The sequence below is a fragment of the Haemaphysalis longicornis genome, unplaced genomic scaffold, assembly GCF_048455015.1.
Source record: "Haemaphysalis longicornis isolate Haplotype H1 unplaced genomic scaffold, Haemaphysalis longicornis Haplotype H1 scaffold_8, whole genome shotgun sequence".
Taxonomy (NCBI): Eukaryota; Metazoa; Arthropoda; class Arachnida; order Ixodida; family Ixodidae; genus Haemaphysalis; species Haemaphysalis longicornis.
The window spans coordinates 21,793,918-21,814,433 of NW_027526445.1; the positions used below are offsets into that span (position 1 = coordinate 21,793,918).

At 46.4% G+C, this 20,516-nt stretch overlaps 3 protein-coding genes across 5 annotated transcripts; all 3 read left to right on the forward strand.

Moving 5' to 3' along the window:
- Positions 1–184: 184 nt before the first annotated feature.
- On the forward strand, positions 185–20,153 carry LOC144148703 (uncharacterized). 3 transcript variants are annotated; one of them, XM_077680217.1, is made up of 13 exons: positions 186–546; positions 11,294–11,482; positions 11,926–12,096; positions 12,471–12,560; positions 13,255–13,371; positions 13,436–13,522; positions 13,610–13,696; positions 13,773–13,823; positions 13,881–13,946; positions 14,315–14,523; positions 15,478–15,637; positions 16,165–16,293; positions 17,681–20,153. In XM_077680217.1, exons 1-13 carry the CDS (start codon positions 510–512, stop codon positions 17,707–17,709), a joined length of 1,422 nt encoding a protein of 473 aa, XP_077536343.1. In that variant the 5' UTR covers positions 186–509; the 3' UTR covers positions 17,710–20,153. The 3 variants fall into 3 exon arrangements, with proteins under 3 accessions (XP_077536346.1, XP_077536343.1, XP_077536344.1); XM_077680218.1 differs by having other exon boundaries at positions 11,324–11,482; XM_077680220.1 differs by lacking the exons at positions 13,773–13,823; positions 13,881–13,946 and having other exon boundaries at positions 185–546.
- LOC144148704 (uncharacterized) lies at positions 562–3,277 on the forward strand. Its single transcript, XM_077680221.1, has one exon. The coding sequence runs from the start codon at positions 721–723 to the stop codon at positions 2,092–2,094; it is 1,374 nt and encodes a 457-aa protein (XP_077536347.1). The 5' UTR covers positions 562–720; the 3' UTR covers positions 2,095–3,277.
- On the forward strand, positions 3,671–4,696 carry LOC144149663 (uncharacterized). Its single transcript, XM_077681326.1, has one exon. It carries the CDS (start codon positions 3,671–3,673, stop codon positions 4,397–4,399), a length of 729 nt encoding a protein of 242 aa, XP_077537452.1. The 3' UTR covers positions 4,400–4,696.
- Positions 20,154–20,516: the final 363 nt, after the last annotated feature.

Consider the following 20,516-nt stretch of genomic DNA (forward strand, 5'->3'; position numbering starts at 1 on the left):
GAACGGGAGTAGCGACGGCCATATATTGGCTGTATGATCATAAGGCTTGAAATGGCTTGAAAAGTGATCGCACATTGGATTCGATTGATACAGGTGGTGGACTTAGCTCGTTTTTGAATTGAAATACCCCTTTGAGTTCGTATTTCTCACTATACTTCGCTAATTTTGTTTTGAGCGGGTTTTCATATGAACGTTCTCTACAAATAGTTTATGATACACCCAAATTTAGCAAAGTTTTGGTTTTGGTTTTGAGCTTATTTTGAAAAAAATATATAAATAAATATATTGTGTGTGCTTGTATGCGTGTGCGCGAGATGCCTAGCGGTTAATATAGGTTTACTGTCTACGACATAACCAGTGCGCTACAATAGTAATTTTTTTTCGGCCAATGTCAGCCGCTTCTAGCCAATCCATGCCGGTGCCCGGTGGCTTTTATTTGTATTGTTTGTGTGGTGTTTCTGTAGGTACGGTCGTACGGTGGCGACGTCGGCACATTTTCCCAAACAACAATGGCTTCACAAATACAAGACGATGACTCAGTTCATGGTGAGTACAGAAGTTTTACCATGTTGTTGTAACGTTGTTAACGGCAGCTGCTTCCGGTTTCCTTCGTCGCCTGAACAAACGTCCTTCGTGCCGGTGCCCTAGTGCCGTGCGACTCAACGTTTGTACGACTGGTTCATTTCTTGACGTCTCGGCGCTGGCTCGCTTCTTCAGCAAATGATGGCAAGTGCAGAGCGGCAGTTTCGTCGTAGGCGAAACCAACGTACCGAAGCTTGCCTTAGTCTTGTTAATTACCCGGGTGCTGAAATTGTTTCAGCTGTGCTGGGTGAGCAGTGCGAAACAAGACAACCGGCTGTCAGTGATAACGGCTCCGACACATCTCAGGAAGACGAAGAGCGGGTACCTGCTACCCGCGAAAGTGCCTCTGAATGTCTCGACTCTCCGCAGCCCCACAACTTTCAGTGCTCGGGTGCTGGTAGTCGTTACTCTTCAGGTTTTGTGCACAGTGACATCAGGGAGCGGGAAGAAATGTCCGAAGCAGAAGGTGACACGGGGTCTTTTCGCAGCCGATTACAAACACTTGCCATTGAGCACGGTCTTTCACATTCGTCAGTGACTGCGTTACTCGGGTTACTTCGGACTCATGGTTGTTTTTCATCTTTGCCACGGTCAGCAAGAACACTGCTGGCTACACCTAGGAGGTCCCAGGGAATTTTGCACATTGCTGGCGGGAAGTACTGCCACTTCGGTATTGAAGAAGGAGTTCGAGATGTTTTACGGCTGGCAAAAGCGCTTCCTCAGGAATTAGCCCTCAACTTTAATATTGATGGGCTTCCGATTGCAAAGAGCTCTGGAAGTCATTTCTGGACTATCCTTGGCCAAGTCAAAGACATTGACCCTCACAGCCCCTTTGTTGTCGGCGTCTTCTTTGGTTACGAGAAGCCTGATAATGGAAATGAGTTCCTTCGTCTTTTCGTGAATGATTTGAAGACCGTCACAACTGCAGGCATTCAGGTTGGTGCTCTAACCATCCCAGTACGACTAAACGCACTTATTTGTGATGCGCCAGCAAAAGCATTCATTCTAAATATTAGAGGTCATACTGGGTACTACAGCTGCACAAAATGCACTGTGAAAGGCACCTACAAAAAAGGGAGAGTGTGCTTTCCAGACATTAGCAAGCGACTTCGGTCTGATGCTAGCTTTCGTGATCAGGTTCAAGTATGGCACCACCATGGCACAACCATCCTAGAGGAGCTACGTATAGATTTAGTCCAAGATGTGCCACTAGACTACATGCACCTTGTGTGCTTGGGTGTCATGCGCAAGCTCCTCAAATTGTGGGTCCGTGGACCAAAAGAGAGCAGACAGGAGATTGACATGCGGGAGGAGCTTTCTGTGAAGCTGAGCAAGCTTGCTATGTTTGTTCCGGCGGAGTTCAACCGGCGCCCAAGAAGCCTTCTCGAACTTGACCGATGGAAGGCGACAGAGTTTCGCTTTTTTCTTCTGTATGGCGGACCCCTAGTGTTGTCTTCCATACTTAAAGGTGTTGTGCCACCAAATTTTAAGTCTGTAAAAAGCCTGCTGTAGGCTTCCTCTGCATGCAACGACCCTCAACACGAAGTGCTGGGTACAGCAAGCGCTTAATATATATTTTAATTCGCTTCTAAAAATTACCTAAATGCTCTTCTGGAAATCGGGACCCATCGCTAGCGCCACTAACCATGACGTCAGTGAATTGCCAGCGCCGCAAAGTTTGTGACGTCATACAACGCTAGCGACTCGGGCGACGTGAACGTGAACTCCAGTTACCACAGTTTGTTTGGTCGCTTGGTCGTATCGACACACTATACCGATACGACGGCGACGACGACGCGACGCCGGCGAGTCGTTAAAACATCGGCCGACTGCCGAATTGCCAGACCGCGTTGTCACACCACGCCGACGGCGACACAAACACGTCGGCCGATGGAAAGTCGCCATAGTGTGACTGACTCGCCGACCGGAGACGCCAACAAAACCGGTCGCCTGACTGGTCGCACGACGCGTCGTCAATCGACCGAGAAGCGAGAACTGCGCCCCGACAACATTCGTGCCGCAATGAACGCGGCTCTATTTTGTTAGTTTCTGGAGGGTAATAAGCTCAGTAAGTTCCATGAAGCCCATACAACTCAACACTAGCGCTAATGCGATCCGTATTTTGGCGTTCGACGCTTCGGCCGTGCTCTTCGGCGACGCCGCTACCCCGGAATGTGTGTGCGATCGGCTCGCCTGTAGAAAATATAAGGTCAGTTTCGTGCAGAAGAACAGTTACGTAGGGTAATTTGGGTAATAAGGGATCAGTATCGGCAAAGGTTTTTAACGTAAAACGTAAAACCAAAGTACGGCAAGCACTATCCCTTCAGTGCAAAATCGCAGTCGCAGCCGGGCACACTTATTTTTGCGAGCGATTTCGCAGAAGAGCAGAGTTGATGGCGATAAGCTGTCGCGGGGGCTTCGCGGAACCTTGCTGCGCAAGCGCTATTTAAAAAATGTGAGTTTACAAGCCAGGAATTCTGTAAACTAGCTAGTAAACACCGACGTACGACTCCAAGGATGGGCCTCCATCTAGTACACCGGCCATATCGCGAAGCAGAATCGTTTGTTCGCTGGCTCAGTGGTCTCGCGCGTTCCGCCCATCCGGTCAACGTTGCCGGTTCGATTCGCGGCGGGGGCAGCTTTTTTTTTTAGCGTTTTTTTTTAGCATTTTTATGGTTTGCAAATCCATGGTTTTCATTTGTCTGCATCCGAGGATGAAGACAAAGAATCCAGGTCGGAGCTGTCGCGGCTTGACGTGACGACACAGAACAGGGAGGATTGGCGTGTTTACTTCCGTGGTGAAGCACGTATGTGGAGGAGCAGACGCCGCAGTAAAGTCGCAACGTACCGCAGCGCCGCATGGTAGACAGGCGTGGCAGAGCGTCCGTGCAACCATAGCCTCCTATATAACCTACTAAAGGAGGCTATGGCGCAACGCTGTGACGTCACTGCTTGAATCGGCGCCCAGAAACCGAAACCGAATCCTGTTCACATGAATCGTGCGATAATAAATTTTTCACTCAGAATATGTGCGTGTGAGAGCATGTATCATGCTCTCTAACGAATTATAAAACGTTTGCAACAAAGAATGCACAAGCAACAAATTTGGTGGCACAACACCTTTAAACAAGGATTGTATGAGAACTTTCTAAGCATTCACGTGGCTATCACTATCCTTGCATCACCAAGCAGCTCCCCAAGTGAAATTGACTATGCAGAAGAACTGCTACGATTTTTCATTAAAGTCTTTGCCAAAATATACGGCAAGCACCTTGTGTCGCACAATGTGCATGCACTGTCCCACCTTGCTGCAGACACACGTCATCTAGGGCCCCTTGACACATGGAGTGCGTTCCCATTTGAGAGTCACATGTGCACCATCAAGAAACTTCTGCGGAAACCGAGCTATCCCTTAGAGCAGCTGTCAAATCGTCTGGCTGAGAAGAGGTGTGTTCAAAGCACTGGACAGCCACCTGCAAGCAGCACTCCTCGTCTTGTGGCTGAGCACCACACTGGTCCACTTGTGCCACAGTGTAGGGGACCACAGTTCAAAAGAGTGGTGCTTCCTGGAGGCACTGTGCTCGACACAGGAATGCGGAACAGTTGCTGCAAGCTTATCGATGGCAGTATTGTTCAGGTTGCGAACATTGCATATTCTCTTCAAGGCACACTGTGCATCATTGGGAGAAAATTTCGGAAACAAGAGAACCTGTATACCACACCGTGCCCTTCATCAGCTCTAGGCATCTTCATTGTGTCGCAACCGTCTGCCTTAAAGGGACAGACAACTGATTTTTGTCGCGTATATGTTCTCTAGCTCATATGAAAGCCAGCGTTTTATATAGCCCGATAACCACAAGCCATTTCTAAACAAACTGGCGGAAGTAATTTTAATTTGGCAGCAAACGTCCTGAAATCGGAAGGGTGGCGGTTCGTAGTGTCGAAACTTGACACTACAATATGTGTCCCTGTCACGTGACCTGCAAACCTAGCAGCTACTGTAACTGCTGAAACGTTTATTTGCGTATTGAAAACCTTTTAAAACAAGTATTTGTACAAGGTTAAATTGTATATGTATTTCTAAACATTATTCTGAAATTTTTAAAGACACGCCGCCCGCCGTCGCTGGGTGCCTCTCAGCATGCCTCTCAGTGTGGCTAACTGAGCCTCCATGCCCAGAATCAACGGCAGCGTTCAGTAAACAGACCCAGCGAAGGAGCTCTGACGATTCTGCCTGAGTCAGGGGCGTTTGTTCTGCCAAAATATTTGATTTAAGTTTCCTAACACGCCAACGGCAGCTTTAAAAAAAAAAGAAACGTCGCGCCCGGGGAGAATTGAACTTCCCGCCTCCACAACGTGAAGCCAGATTCTACCTATCGTCTATCCCAACAGATGGCGCATTCGTGCAAAATAGACCGTTGCATTAAAAAAACACATAAAGGAGCAGGAAAGCCTGCCATTCAAACTTTTTTAGCTGGGAACAAGTTTTTAAATATCGTTTTTTATTTCGCATACAAATTAAAGTATGTTGCCGAGCTACTCTATGTCATGGTTGCCAGCATTAGTTTTGGGAGGGACACATACGGCTCGTAGATCAAAAAATTCGATTTAAAAAGTTCTAGGGCGTTATCAGCAAAACCGTTTCTCGTCAAGGTGCTTTGAGTGATGCCCTTTCATTTGGGATAGAGAATATGATGATGATGATGATGGTTGGATGTTAATGGCGCGAGGCCAACTAGGGCAAAGAGCGCCAAAACAGTGGTTAAATATGAGAGGTGAGAACTTAGACACTGAAATCAGTAATCAAGAACAAAAGTAAAATCAATAAAAGACAGTGAGGATGGCTGGTGTAAAGGGCCAGATTTCATGATGCGTGATAGGAAATGAGGTTTAAAAACTTGACTTCTGACAAATACTCGAACACACGTTTGACGGAAACAATGGCATCGTCACCTAGGAAAAACGATGGATGTAGGGGAATATGTTGTCTGTAGAGTTCTCTGAAGTGTTTGTGTCGTGTTGTGTCAAGTGCCTTGCATGTGATTAGTATGTGCACTACGGATAGGGCCTCTCCGCACCTGCTGCACTGGGGTCTAGAAGATCCCGTCAGCAGATACGAGTGAGTTGCATGGGTGTGCCCTATCCGCAGCCTACCCAAGGCGACTTCCGTGTGTCTGTTGTGCGAGTCAGATGTGTACCGTCCCAAGTGTGGCTTTATTACATGTAGTTTGTTGTCTGTCTGTTCATTCCAGTGTGTTTGCCATGTTCTGCGCAAGTGTTGTCTTATGTGTGGCTTGAGGTCTGTGTAAGGTAGTGTTGTTATATCTACTGTGTTTCGGAGTGCAGCATTGGCGGCCATTTCATCCGCCAGTTCATTTCCGCCGATGCCAGAGTGGCTTGGCACCCAACACACAGTCACCTCAAGGTTTGAAGAATATGCCAGCACAATTGATTTCAAGACAAGGTTAACTACATGGTTTTTCGAGGACTCTCCAGATGACAATGTACGGACGACACTCAGCGAATCTGTATAGATGATGGATTTAGGAATATGATGTTCAACTATGTGACTTACAACAAGAAAAATGCCATATGCTTCTGCCGTAAAAATACTTGTCTTTACATTCATGGTTCTATATGCTTCAAAATTCGGCCCATGCGCCGCACAAGACACTGCAGTGAACGTTTTCGATGCATCGCTGAAAAACTCTGCAGCCTTGTATTTATCCTGCACATACATGAAATGCTGCAGAATCCCACTTTTCGGTGTCCTGTTCTTATTGTATTTTAAGAAAGACAAGTCACATGCAACAGGACGAAGATGCCATGGTGCTAAAAGATCGGTGATAGATGACTTGAATGTGTCTACAAAAATGACCTCATGAATAGTGACCTCGTCCCTTACTCTGAGCGAGAAGGGAACAGGAATGGACGGGCGATTTAAAAAGAGCTTTGATGTGGATGTATCATTAAAAACCGGTTTAAAAGGATGGTTGTCCATTGATGAAATTTTAGAGGCATATAACAAGTCAACATAGGTTCGCTGGTGCGATAAGCACCATTTGTCACACTCTGCGTAAAGACTCTGTACAGGGCTCGTACGGAATGCGCCACAAGAGAGGCGAAGCCCCAAGTGAAGCACTGGGTCGAGCATTTTAAGTGCTGTTTTAGTGGCTGACCCATACACAACACTCCCATAGTCCAATCTAGACCCCACTGGGCTTCTGAAAATACGTAACAGGAGTTGCTTATCCGTTCCATACGACTGGTGGGACAAGATTTTAAGAATGTTGAGAGCCTTTAGACAATTATGTTTCAATTGTTTAATGTGAGGGATGAACGTAAGCCTTTCATCCAACACCACACCTAAAAACTTGTGTTCCTTCCTCACAGGAATCGATACGCCATTAAGGATAATGTCTGGGTCCGGATGGATCCCACGCCTCCTGGAGAAGACAACACAGGTGCTTTTTTCTGGGTTAAGTTTAAAACCGTTCTTGTCTGCCCAGCTGGCAAGTTTTTTGACACCGAGCTGGACTTGACGCTCACAGATGGACATATTACATGATTTAAAAGATACCTGGATGTCGTCTACATACATTGAATAAGAAATTGTAGGTGGCAGTGCCTTCCCAAGGGAGTTCATCTTAACTATGAACAGAGTGCAGCTTAGCACTCCACCTTGCGGAACGCCGTTTTCTTGCACATGAACTCTTGAGAGTGCGCTACCTACTCTCACGCGAAACGTTCTTTCGGACAAATAACTAGCAAGGGTGTTGAGCATATGGCCCGAAACACCGAAAGACTTTAGGTCACAGAGGATCCCGTAACGCCAAGCGGTGTCATAGGCCTTCTCAAGGTCAAAAAATACCGTTGTGCAAAACTGCTTGTGAATGAAGGCGTCCTTTATATAGGACTCGAGCGCGACGAGTTGGTCGTTGGTGGACCGCCCCGCCCTGAAGCCTGCCTGGCAGCTCTCGAGAAGACCATTGTACTCAAGAAAGTACATGAGTCTCCTGTTTATCATCTTCTCGAGGAGCTTGCACAGGCAGCTTGTGAGGGCGATGGGCCGATAGCTAGCGGGAGAGGAAGGGTCCTTTCCTTCCTTCAGGAAAGCCACTACTATGGCCTCTCTCCAAGAGCGAGGAATGTGCCCCGAAAGCCATATGTTGTTGTATAGATGTAGGAGTGTTTCAAGAGTGTCTGGGTGTAGGTGTTGTATCATGGTGTATGTGATTTTGTCTGCACCTGGAGCTGAAGGCTTACATGCGTTCAGAGCAACCTTCAGCTCATGAATTGAAAAAGGAGAATTGTAAGAAGTGTGCGACTTGTTGTTATCACGCAGGGACTTCTTTTCTACAGATGACTTGTGTTTCATGAAAGTTTTTGTGTAGTGTGCTGAACTGGACACGTGTTCGAAGTGTTGTGCAAGTGTGTTAGCCTGGTCTTCCAGTGTATCCCCTGTTGTACTAACAAGGGGCAGGCTGTGTGTCTGTTGTCCTTTTAGTTTTCGTATTCGTGTCCAGACTTTGTGTGTGTCGGTGTACGAGTTGATGGAAGTGAGGAAGGTGCGCCAACTCTCCCTTTTCGCCTCACGACGCACTCGCTTCCCAAGAGCCTTTGCCCGTTTAAACGAAATGAGGTTATCTGACGTGGGGTACCGGCGAAGGACACCCCACACCTTGTTCTGGGCCTCTCGCACCCGCCTGCAGTCCTCGTTCCACCAGGGCCTCCTTGGGTTGCGGGACGCACTGGAGGCCTGGGGCATGGACTTTTCGGCGGCGTCGACTATGTGCGCCGTGACGAGTTGGGCTGCTTCCTCAACGTGTAGGTGTTTTATGGTTGTGTGGTGTAGTTTAGATGTTTCTGTGAATGTACTCCAGTTTGCTTTTGATTCATTAAACCTGTTATGGGAAGATGGACTGCATGGGCCTTTACCTATGTACGTTAGGGATGTGGGGAAGTGGTCACTACCATATGGGTCCGTGCCCACGCCCCACTCAAGACATGGAAAGAGAATTGCAGAACCAATAGCCAAGTCGAGATGTGAGTACGTATTATGTCCTAAGTTATGGTATGTAGGCTGTTTTTGGTTGAAAAGGCATGCTCCTGAAGATGTAAGAAATGTCTCTATCAGGCGACCTCGGGCATCCGTTCTGGAGGAGCCCCAAAGAGAGTTGTGTGCATTAAGGTCGCCTGTTAGGATGTACGGTTCGGGCAGCTGGTCGACCAGCGCCTCGAAGTCAGAGCTCAAAAGTGTGACATCAGGAGGAATGTATATGGAGCATACCGTTATCAACCTATTAAAAATTATTGTGCGTATTGCTACAGCCTCAAGGACGGTGTTGAGAGCGACAGGGTGGCATGCTAGGGATTTCCGGGCTATTATGGCTACACCGCCCGAAGAGTGTGTGCAGCCATCCCTGTCCTTTCTGAAGACCATGTACCTATTTAAGAAATTTGTGTGCTTGGAATTCAAATGCGTCTCCTGAAGACACATCACACTTGGCTGATTAGCATGCAGTATTTCGTATACATCGTCAAGATTTTTAAGAAGGCCTCTACAGTTCCATTGAATTATGTTTTCTCTTCCCATTATTTAGTGTGAGAGCTACTGGAGTGTGTGTGTTTGTTTATGTGTCGTCTTTCGGGGCTGTGACTCTCGCCTTTTTTGGCTTGTCGGGAGGCTTTGGCGTCGGGACGCGTTCCTTCCGCTGCGTTGCAGGCAGGAACGGCCCGACATCCATCTCGTCGTCGGATGTCCGGGGGGTGCCCGACGGACCGGGCCCCCTGGACTTGGCCCCCCTCGGGAGCCCTTCGTTTGAGCCGCCACCGCTGAGGGCGTCCGGGGCGCCAGAGGTGGCACAGGCGGTGCGGTGGCGGTGGGAACCGGTGCGGGGCCCGTGGTGTCCATCACCTCTGTACCCTCCAACGCACTGGAGGGCGGGGAGACAGAGGCGGGAGCGGCACCGGTCCCGACGGAAGAGGTTGCCACCACAACCGCTGCTGCCTCAGCAAGCGGCGTGATGGCGGGTTGGGCTGCCAGAGGCAACCCAGGGGGGGGCGGGCGAGGGACCAGGTCAGACTCGCTGAACTGGGTCCCTGTGGAAACGAGACGCCGCTCCGCCCCCCGGCGAGCCGCGTCGGCGTACCTCCCCAGGGGGAAAGAGGCGAACCTCTTTCGCGCCTCTGGGAAGGTGATGTTTTCAGTGACTTTGATGTTGATGATTTTCTTTTCTAGTTGAAATTTTTCGCACTTGCGGGAGTACGCTGCATGCGGTCCCCCGCAGTTTACACAAGTGAGAGTTTCGGCTGAGCAGTTCTCGCTCGGATGATCGTGCGCCGCGCACTTTGCACACGTCGTTCGGCCACGGCAAGAGTTCGTACCATGCCCGAACCGCTGGCACTTAAAACAGCGCCGCGGGTTCGGGATGTACGGACGGATGGAGCAACGGATAAAACCTGCATTTAAGTATTGTGGAAGAATTGCGCGGTCGAAAGTCAAGATGATGTGCTTGGTGGGAATCTCCTTGTCGTCTCTACGGATAGTGATGCGTCTCACGGCAGTGACGCCCTGATCCTTCAAGCCGGCAAGGAGATCCGCATCGGTTTCGTTAAGGAGGTCTGTCTCGGATATCACACCCTGAGAGCTGTTGAGGCTCCGATGGGGTGTGACCCGGATGTCAAGATCAGCCAGTCTAGTCTGAGCTAGAAGCTTTGCAGACTGCTGCTTGTCATTTATTTCAATTAAGAGTTCACCAGACCTTTGTTTTTTGCATTTATACGATTTTCCTACTATGGCTTCAAGATACTTGGCGATCAGGAAGACTGACTGAGATGCAAGAGGGTGGGTTGGGTTGAGGGATTCCATCACAAGAAATCGAGAAAAATGGTCCGGTTCAGGAAAGGTTAACGACGGCAACGGAGGAAAGGATACTTCGGTGCGGCCCCTTTTCAGGGACCGATCACGGTTGGGGGGGGTTTTAGACAATACCATAAAGCATAGTATAAAAGCAGGGAGACGGGGGTACTTTCTTCTTTGACCTTACCCTGGTAGCCAAAGAGGTCCCGGAGCTCCCTGCCTGGTGAACAGACAGGGAGCCCATCCGCCGGAGCTTGACCTGGGCTCCGACGGCCACCGTTCGTGGTTTCTAACCCTCCACCTATAAACACATCGCCACGGTTGGATCCAGCTTATGTTTGGGGGCTCGGGGTCCGCGGTATCGCCAGTACCGTCACCAAGATTGCTCAAGGTGCCCCGTGCGGGGGGGATAGAGAATATATACTCGACAAAAATCGGTTGTCTGTCCCTTTAACCTCATGGCCGCTGGACTGGTTTAGTGAGAAATGCATGAAGGTCACTTTAAAAAAAAAGCAGACCATTTTCCCTCTGTTGCACTTCAAGATGTAATTATCATGGAAACTCGCCTACAAAAATCTTACTCAGTGTCTGTGGCCGCGGCGGCCGCTTTTCTGATGGAGGTGAAAAGCAAAAATGCCCGTGCGTACAAGATTTCGACGGACGTTAAAGATCCCCATGTGGTCAAAATTAATCCGGAGCCCTCCACTACGGTGCACCTCATTGCCTGCGTTGCGTCGGTGTGTTAAACCCTACAATCAATACTTAGTGACTGTGTGCGAGAAGTGCCTTACAAGCTTGTTTTCGCACGTATGTACATGAACCTTATAATGCATTCATTTTATTTTTAAGGTAATCGCTTCATCCTTGTAAAATTTCCAGAAGAAGACGACGATTTGGGAATAGTGCATTCGAAATGGATGAAAGGAAAGGCTTGTTTCTGGCCACCTGACTCGCGGAGTGCTGAACAGCTTGCAAAATCTGCATCCTCACCGACGAGTGATTGGCAACTTGTTCCCTGCACTCAACTACAGTCGTTCAGTAAGTTTTGTATCTGTATTCACACTTTATTCCTTCCAAAGCTTAATCTCACACACAAGCCCTAAACAAAACAAGGATAATCCCAGTGCTGTAAAAGTACTTTTTGAGAAATTTTGTCTAGTGAGAACGCATGGCATTGCTTTTGGACTGCGAAAACATTGATTTAACCTTGCATCCACCATGCTGAATTTTTCTTCCATTTGCAGAAATGGCATACACTGAGGAGCACAAACACTATAGAAAGAATGGCCTGGTTTCTAAAATCTGTACAGTTAGCTTTTGTTCTTTTTTTCTCGTTCATTTCCCCTGCTCTTTAATTACCTGAAAACTGCATCCTAGTGCTGTATTCGCGCTGTGTGAGAGCTTTTCAGCAGACAAGCCTATCATCTGTTTATGATCATTCTTGCAAATTCCTGCTACAAAGTGTGCTTGTGTTTTCTTAGGCACATATGAACAAGCGCGGAAGAAGCTCAGGCGTGCGGAAGACACCTCAGACCTGGAGAGTGAAATGGACCTTGGAAGGGGCAAAAGGAAGAAAAAGCAGCGCCGGGATTGCAGTTCTAGTCCTGAAGTAACTGTGAGGGCCCCGCCGGCACCATGTTCCATGCTGAGAAGTAAGCCTCCTTTCATACGTGACAGATAGATAGACTATTGCTCTTTGTTGGCTGACTTTGCAAAAGTTGCTTTCTGTAGTTAAGGTCTAAGTTAAGGTTAATCTTCCAAAATTGAACGTTTTTTCTGGCTGTATTTATTACGACTTTGACAGTTACTTTCATACCAACTGGCTTGTGCTCAGTACATGTTTTGGAATGGCTTGTAATGTGTAACATCATTTGGGCTTTTGCGAAATTTAAAACCAATTCATTTAATTATTTGGAAAGGCCTTCAACCTGCAGTGGGCACAAACAGGTGGATGATGATGATAATGGTGGTGAATGTATTCACTTTACTGTAAGTAGTAACATTAATTTTTCCTGCCTGGCTACAGAGGCAAGCGGCAGCTGCCAAAGTGCTACAGAATATCGCAACAACCAGCGGGCTTCTGGGCCATCAACAGCACTTTGTGCTGATGCATACGGTGAGAACTCAAGGAAATAAACTATCATGAAATGTCCTAAAATTTCTTTCTACCCACCTTGGTTGCTTAGTGGCTGTGGTAATGTGTTTATGTGTGTACGTGATTTCGGTACACGGTAATGATGCCCAGGTTGTATATTAATTTATAGTCCTCTGTGGAGCATCCCATTCTAGGCATTGGATTAGTGCAAAAAATCCCAATTTTAACTTTGCTGTAATACTTTTTTGATACGCTTTAAGGAGCTGAAGCACAGTTTGAGTAAAGTAAACATGGCATGCACACGGCTCGTCAGTCGTCACTTTGTCCTTAGGAAAAATGTTTCCCAGCATAAGGTGTAATTTTGATTTCTTGCGGAAGCCATTCATTACACAGATAAAGATTGTTTGGGCTGATGAAAAATACCAGTGCGCTTAAGGTGATTTGAAGTATTTTGAATTGCCCATGTAGGGCCTTAAAGCCTTGAAGATCTTTTTGACAATTGCTTGAAATAAAAGTATTTAATATGTCAATGCAGTACGTTTTACAACCAAATAGGTAGACACATGCTGTCAGCATTTCTCACCTGGTGAAATAGAACTTAGAACTGCCTCTTATGGGCTAAATTGAAGTCTCTGCCTGTCTCATGCAGTTATAATTATGCTTGGAGATTGTATCAGTAAAGGTTGCTTCTTTTTGCTTTTACCTTTTTTTCCAGACAGTGAAACAGACTGTGTTTCAGTGCATTCGCAAGCATCAACCTTTTCACAGCAACTACGTACAGCTGGCCGGCGGCCCTTTCATAGTACTTTGCACTGTCATACCCGAGATTCTTGTTAGTGACCAGTCACTTCAATGGGTAACTCTTTTTTTTTCATTGCAAAATGTCTGTGTTTTAGCACTGCCAACGATTGACGGAGATACATCGGTGGAGTTTCGAGATGTTCATGTACGAGTGGCCGACAAGAGGGACAGATATGGAACCAGTAAGTTTGGGCCGGCTGATAGAAAACTGCATGTAATCGTTGTGTAACACATTATGCTAGCCTTGCAGAAGACATTGTTTATTACAGAGGCGTATCAAACACAGTCATCATCAAAGCAGTCTTCATCAGCCCACCTGCTGACTAGCAGGGGAGATGGAATTCGAAACAACCTCTGTAAGTGACATGTCTGACTGAATTGCTTATTGCAAGTTTGCATGTTCAGGGTTGTTTATTGTAACTGGTTGTGCAGATTTGGAAGCCTCTGAACATAACGGTGGAGCGAACAGGGATGCTAGATCAGGTGCGTTTTGGGGGGCAGGAAGCATGTGTGAAGTTACTAATAATCCTCAATGTGCAGCGCACCGGCAAATAGGGTGTCCAGAGCAAGACTGCCAGCAATTTACACAGGCCACTGTAGCTCCCCGTAAGTGAACCTGCACCTGCAGAGAGTTGTTTTTTGCAGAACATTATGTCTGCTTGCTTCGAGGCAAGAATTTGTCCGTCACGGTGTATTGTCGGCCTCCCCATAAGGAAGAGCCCAAGTGAATCCTCCGTTTAGAGAATATATTTTCATAACTATTTCTTTTGGCTCTCGACAACTCCTTGTCAAGTTTGCCATGAACACATTACCAAGGCCGGGTTTGGTGGGGAGGCCAACTGAATAAGTACAGCAGGTCTGCGCACGCGGGGGGGGGGGTGCAAGTGGCAAGCATGTTATGTTATAAAACATGAACAGATTATCTCAGCAAGAAGATTTACTAAACTCTTTTTATGTGTTTAAATATATTTCAGATCTAAGCAAGCAGCTGCTCCGCCTGCTGCAAACCATACTTCTCCGAATTGAACACCAAGGGACGCAACTAGATGCTATTGTTGCCAAGCTCTCGTGTGGTGCCCTAGAGGCTAGAGAGGATTTGTTGGAAGGACCTATTTCCGATATTGAAGAATTTGAGAAGTTCAACCAGGACCTTTCTCAAAGCATTAACATGAAGGCAAAAGTAGTAAGCCATTTTTATTGTTTTGTGTAATGTTTGTTTCTTCATGGCATTGACAGCTTTCTGGTGAAGTGCTAGCAGAAAAAGACACGAGGTATAGCTCTGGAGGGACAAGCTCTCAAACACTGCATATGTACGGGAGAGATTATCAGGAAAGATAAAATTATTGAGCCCTTCTTAGCCACTTGTGCACATGCGGTACAGAGATGAGGGACGTGCTTCAGAAAAGCACACGTCTAGCAAACAGTTGGTTAAATAATGCTTGTGAAGGCTGTGCAGCTTTCTGTTAACTACACCATAAAAGTAGAACTTGCCGAGTGTTCGGACCTGAGCTAGCATAGTTGTTTAGAATTCAAAAAACCTAGAAAACGGCCAGTTGCAGCACACAAATGCATTAGCGAATTGTTTAAAACAGTTTTGTCTTTGCAACATTTTTTGTCTATTTTGATCTGTTCAATATTCTGCAACTGGCTTGCCTCTAGTTACCTTATTTTCAAAATCTCGCAGTAGGCACCAGGCCGAAGCCACGTTCTGGTTTAAACTAATTTTCATCTTGGGGGTTTTTTAGTCTTGAGCTGTTTTTTTTTAAGTTTATTACCTTAGTCCACACCATTTTTTGAACTCAGGGATCCAAATAAGTTGCAGGTAATTTCTTTAGTTATTTGGTTGATAACCTAGGATGTGGTTCGTGCTGTTTAGCAATTAGTCTGTTTAGTGATTGTTTAAACGAGCAAACAAGCCTATCAACTGGGTCAAAGCTGATTAAACTGGGCGTTACCAGCAGGTTCGAAATTGTTAGTTGAATCGTCCAGTTTTTCTTCTTTTTAAAGTGTATATACAGCTTTTAACATTGTTGCAATTTTATTTTTCAAATTTATTGCATTCATGTCGTGCCAGTGGTGCTTTTACACTTCAAGGCTTGAGTCCATTGCAAACACAAGATATATTTCATTTTTGTAGATGCAAGAGCTCTCGGGTGTAGGTGGATCAAACACAAGCACTGCAACTCGTCGCATTCTTGAAGCACTATTGACCCAAGAGGTAGCAGTTCAATACAGTTGGCTGGGACAAAAGGGCAAGAAGAAATTCGCATCACTGCCGGTGTGTCAGCTGATATACAGTGAGTGAAAACATTCAATTTCAAGAATTTTAGGTGGATGTAAAATGGTAAAAATGACCCACATGCATGAAAAAAAGCCCGGCTAAAAAAGGTGACAAAAGACAATCGTCAAGTATTTAAGCAGTTGGCGTTCGTCGATACTTAAAATGCTGAATGCAGAATGATTTCATTTTGTACTCCTAACATTTTTGGCTGCTGTCGCCATAAATTTATTCCATAACCTCATGCCCGCTTACTGGGTACAGTTTTACTGAATTGCATACATATGTCAGCACACCTGCTTAATACATGTTTAATCATACTGCTGTTCTATTTGAGGTGTAACATGGTAATCATTGGCAGTACTGGCTACACAAAGAAAGGTAATCCAAGAACCATGCTGCCAACATTCTAATTTTAAATACAGGTAATTCTGCCAAGAAGTTGTGTGTGCGACTTGAGCCAATTGTTCTCAAAGCTGAGACAGAATCAAATCCAGCTGAATAGGAATTCCAGCCCTTCTAAAATGCTACCTAATCACATTACAGAAGCTGTGAAGCGAATGATTTCCAGTGAAAACAACAAAAGCATCGAAGACATAATCAAAACGTGGCTTCGGCATGCTGGAGAGAAGCTTCACAAACGCCGCACCAACAGCAACTCCCAGGCAGTAGATGGTAAGTATTTTGACTTTAGAATTATTACTTACAGTGGTTTCACATCCAGCATGTCATGTAGTCATTCTTAGTTTTTCCCTACCTTGCTGTACAGTGGCAATGGTTGTGAGCATTGTTCCACCTCAGGGGATAACATTGTAAAGTGCTGAGTGAAAGCCACGCAGCTGATTTGTACTACGGAGGCATCATTGTTTGCCTGCGCAGCACTCGTTTTACAGTTCCATGCGTGGCATGCATTGTTCATCTAATTACATTCCAGGCGAAGAGCGTGTCACCATGCCACTGTGGTCATGTGGTTGCTGTAGGAAGAGGTATATTGGCAAATACAATGTGTGCATTTTAAGTGCGGAGCACTTTAGGGGCACAGCTTGTCGGCTAGCTCACCCGCGGTCTCGGTGTCACACAGCATCGCGCTCTTCGATAAGACACTCGCGATTCAGCCTTCCGGCCGAAAGTTAAGAGGATACATGAACAAGAGGTTTATATAGGCAGAACCGTTCTTAGCCCTTGAAACCTCTGCCACTGGTCACACATCTCCCCATTATTTAGCGCAAAGAAAACTGTGTGTACATTTGAGGCAAAAATATGTAATTAGCCAGCAGTCTCAGTCTTCATTTCTTTAGGAGTGTTCGTTGGGTTGGGTTTTACCATAATAAGTGAGAAAAGTGGCTGCATAAGAAATAAACGACCCGTTCAAATTGGCGCAGAATGATTTCAGCACGTGTGAGATGAAAGCAAAAAAGCACATAACTTCTGCTTGTGCAGTTTAAGGCAGAAAAGAAACGAGAGGTAAAGAAAAGGATGCAAGAAGGCGCATGAGCACTGCGAAGGCAGAAAAATTGAATAGCATTGGACACACCTCTGTTTAATTCATCAAGAGAGGAGTGCAACAGCTAGGGGAAGAGCGTGAAGGGTGGTAGCAAAGGGCAGAGAACGGCACCATAGACTCTGGTGAATCACAGCTCCGCACTTGGCAGCTTGAGGTAAAGTGGAGCTGCCTTAAATTTTTTGCACTTATTTCTGACTGCATGCCTGGTGATAATTTCGTTCTGGAAACTGAAAAGATTAAATTCACGAAATTTCAGCATGTGTTACAAGCAGCTGCATGCATGCCCATCAACCGATGCTCACTACAAAGTGTTTATGCTCTTACGGTCCGGTGTGTCAAAATACAGAAAGTGTACGGCTACCTTGTCGTCCAGAGCAATATCTGGTGTTTTAGTTACATTCTAGGCACTGAAACATTGCAGTATTGTATGGTTTAGGCAGTTGCATCTTCCAGCTATCAAGCAATATACAGAACTACGCTGATATCACAACAGCAGGCCACCATCTCGTTGTATGGCGCTGTGAATTAGCACCTCTCATTTTATGCATCTTCTTGCAGAACCCGTGACTGATGATGACATGGCCTGATCTTCGGTCCAGGAGTATCACCTCACTGCAGTGCAGGAGCATCAATCGTGATGGCAGCAGTTAGCGACGTGCAAGATGGCAGCCAAGCTATTTTCTGCCTTTTGAAATGTACAAATTGTTCAGGTGATGTTTACATGATTATTTTAATGAATAACTAACACGAGTAGATTTATGCAAATCATTGCAGGTCAATGGATAATTGAATTCTTCAGTTGATTTGAAGCATAACTTTTAGTTACTGGTATTATATAATAAATGCCATTTAAATCATTGAAGGGGTGCCAAAGTTGGTTCTGTGGTGGCATACTTTTGTTTAGAAGCAGACAGAGCATCTACTTCAAGCTAAAGCGGCACTTGGTGCATTATTGATGAACTACATTTGCATACAGCAGATGTTCTGCGCAGCTTCTTATGGGAGAGCGTTTCTTCTATCTTTTTTTTTTGCGCACACTGGTGCACTGGGAACTGCTACTGCTGTGTTTCTTCTATATTTCTTTTGTGCACACTGGTGCACTTGGAACTGCTACGGCTGTTTAAACTGCTATTTTAACTTATGTTTTCTACTCGCACGTTAGCTCACAACTGCAAAGCCAAATGCTCACTTTATAAGCGCTAGCTTGCGTGCAAAGCTGTGTCACAAGTGTTACATGGTATCATGTATGGTTTTATGTTACTGGGTACAGTTGTGTACACCAGACGTTCTGCGCAGCTTCTTAAAGGGACACTGAAGTGAATTTGTCAAGCTCCCGTTTTTGCTTGCACTGTGTAGACTGGCTCAAATTAGCACACTTTTCATCGTTTTTACGATTGACAAATCGGTAATTATTTTACAAAGCGCGAAAGAAGAAAAACTACCATGCGCGGTTTGCGGCGGCCGCACCAACTAAAGCTGTGACGTTAGGAGGAGCGGGCACCGTGATTGGAGATGCCCAAGGTGAGCAACCAAACAAGTTTCGGTTTCGGTTTCGGTTCTGTAAAACACAACCGGTGGCGTTGTTGGATGGGCATTCTCAATGACTCAGTAATCATCGTACCGCGCTTCTTCCATGTTGTCAGCTGTAAAAATGCATAAAGATAAGCCTCCTAGGACGGCTTGGAATCGTAGCATTCACTAGCCGAAACCTACGCAGTGCATGAACGCCCTCCGCGTACTCGTAGACGCCCAAATGCCATGCGCTTTTCCCCCATAATTGGAGCTTGCCTCCCTCATGCCTGTATCGTAAAAAGCGTGTTCGCACCAGGCCAAGGGTCTGTTCATTCTGGCCTGTGCCCACTGCCTGCTAGCAGTCGGTGCTTATGGCAACAGCACGCCAACGAGAACTCGCTAGCGCGCCATGCATGTGCCAGCCTGCGCGCGTTTTGTGAACTAGTTCGTGTAGCCATGAACGTTGCGGCCCAAAAAAAGGTGAACTCAATGTAGAAAACATCGGCGGAAAACAAAAAGTTAACTTACAAAAAAAAAAAGCACGTACCCGCGGGGATTCGAACTCATGACTTGCAAAAAATTTGGGGTGACATACCCGGCGCCTCAGACAACTGAGCCACGGAGCGGGACGCGAAGGCCTTGCTAATATAGGGTACATATTGTACAACCGGTTTACACTTTTATTTAGTTTTGGCATTTCAAGCAGCTTAGGTGACTATTTGTTGTACTGCGATCGTGCAGTAAGCGTCGCCCGAGTTTCCATAGTAGCTCACGTCTAGCAATTGCATTTCGTAGACGGAAAAGCGTTCGCAGATGCGTAGTCGTGCTGCTGACCGCTGTGCTTGTTCGCCCAGCGCAAAAAAGTGCTTCCCGCGCCCTAGTTTTACGCTGTACGGTAAAAATATCAGTTGATTTTATTTCCTTAGTACCTATATTGACTTCGCTGACTCTTCTCCCGCCTTCAAGAGGCCTTATATTTTCCTACTGGCGTACCAGTCAGCGAAGCGTCGCATGTGCGCTTGTGCAGCACTTGTGTGAAGCGAACTTGACTTGGAGCTAGATACAGTGTACAAACAAACCAAGTAAAGAAAGGCGCATTCTTCCATTCACAAACGTGTCCTGGCTTCGTTTCAACTAAGCGAACGAATTGCGACCAAGCAATTTTTTTTTAACCTCCTTGATTGCGACGACCTGCCGGCGGCCGGCGGACGAAACGCTGGGCCGACTGACTCTGTCGGCCGGGGAGCCGTGCAGTAGCGCAGCCGTGGCGCGGCCGGGGAGCCGTGCAGTAGCGCAGCCGTGGCGCAGCCGTGGCGCAGCCAGCTCATCCCCTCCTGACGTCACACGAAAACGCCACAGAAAATGGGCGAGCGTAAAGAGAGGAGGACAGCATTTTCGAATTAGTTTTTCTACTAAATAAAATCGCGTAAACGCGCCTAGAGTGGTCGAAACATGGCCTGGGGACTCCGGACTACAATTTGCGCTAGTAATCCCGCAATGTTTACATATCACTTCAGTGTCCCTTTAAGGGAGAGCGTTTCTTCTATCTTTTTTTTTTCTGCGCACACTGGTGCACTTGGAACTGCTATGGCTGTGTTTCTTTTTTTTTTTTTTGTGCACACTGGTGCACTTGGAACTGCTACAGCTGTCTATACTGCTATTTTAACTTATGTTTTCTACTCGCACGTTAGCTCACAACTGCGAAGCCAAATGCTCACTTTATCAGCGCTAGCTTGTGTGCAAAGCTGTCACAAGTGTTACATGGTATCATGTATGCTTTTATGTTACTGGGTACAGTTGTGTACACCAGACGTTCTGCGCAGCTTCTTAAGGGAGAGCGTTTCGTCTATCTTTTTTTTTTGCGCACACTGGTGCACTTGGA

What these genes read in the sequence shown, in the direction of transcription:
- LOC144148704 (XM_077680221.1), top strand. Translation starts at nt 721, where the DNA reads ATGATGGCAAGTGCAGAGCGGCAGTTTCGTCGTAGGCGAAACCAACGT.
- LOC144149663 (XM_077681326.1), top strand. Translation starts at nt 3,671, where the DNA reads ATGCACAAGCAACAAATTTGGTGGCACAACACCTTTAAACAAGGATTG.
- LOC144148703 (XM_077680217.1), top strand. Translation starts at nt 510, where the DNA reads ATGGCTTCACAAATACAAGACGATGACTCAGTTCATG. An exon ending in CACTCAACTACAGTCGTTCA is followed by an intron (nt 11,483 to 11,925) that starts GTAAGTTTTGTA and finishes GTGTTTTCTTAG; the next exon opens with GCACATATGAACAAGCGCGG. An exon ending in ACAGGCCACTGTAGCTCCCC is followed by an intron (nt 13,947 to 14,314) that starts GTAAGTGAACCT and finishes AATATATTTCAG; the next exon opens with ATCTAAGCAAGCAGCTGCTC.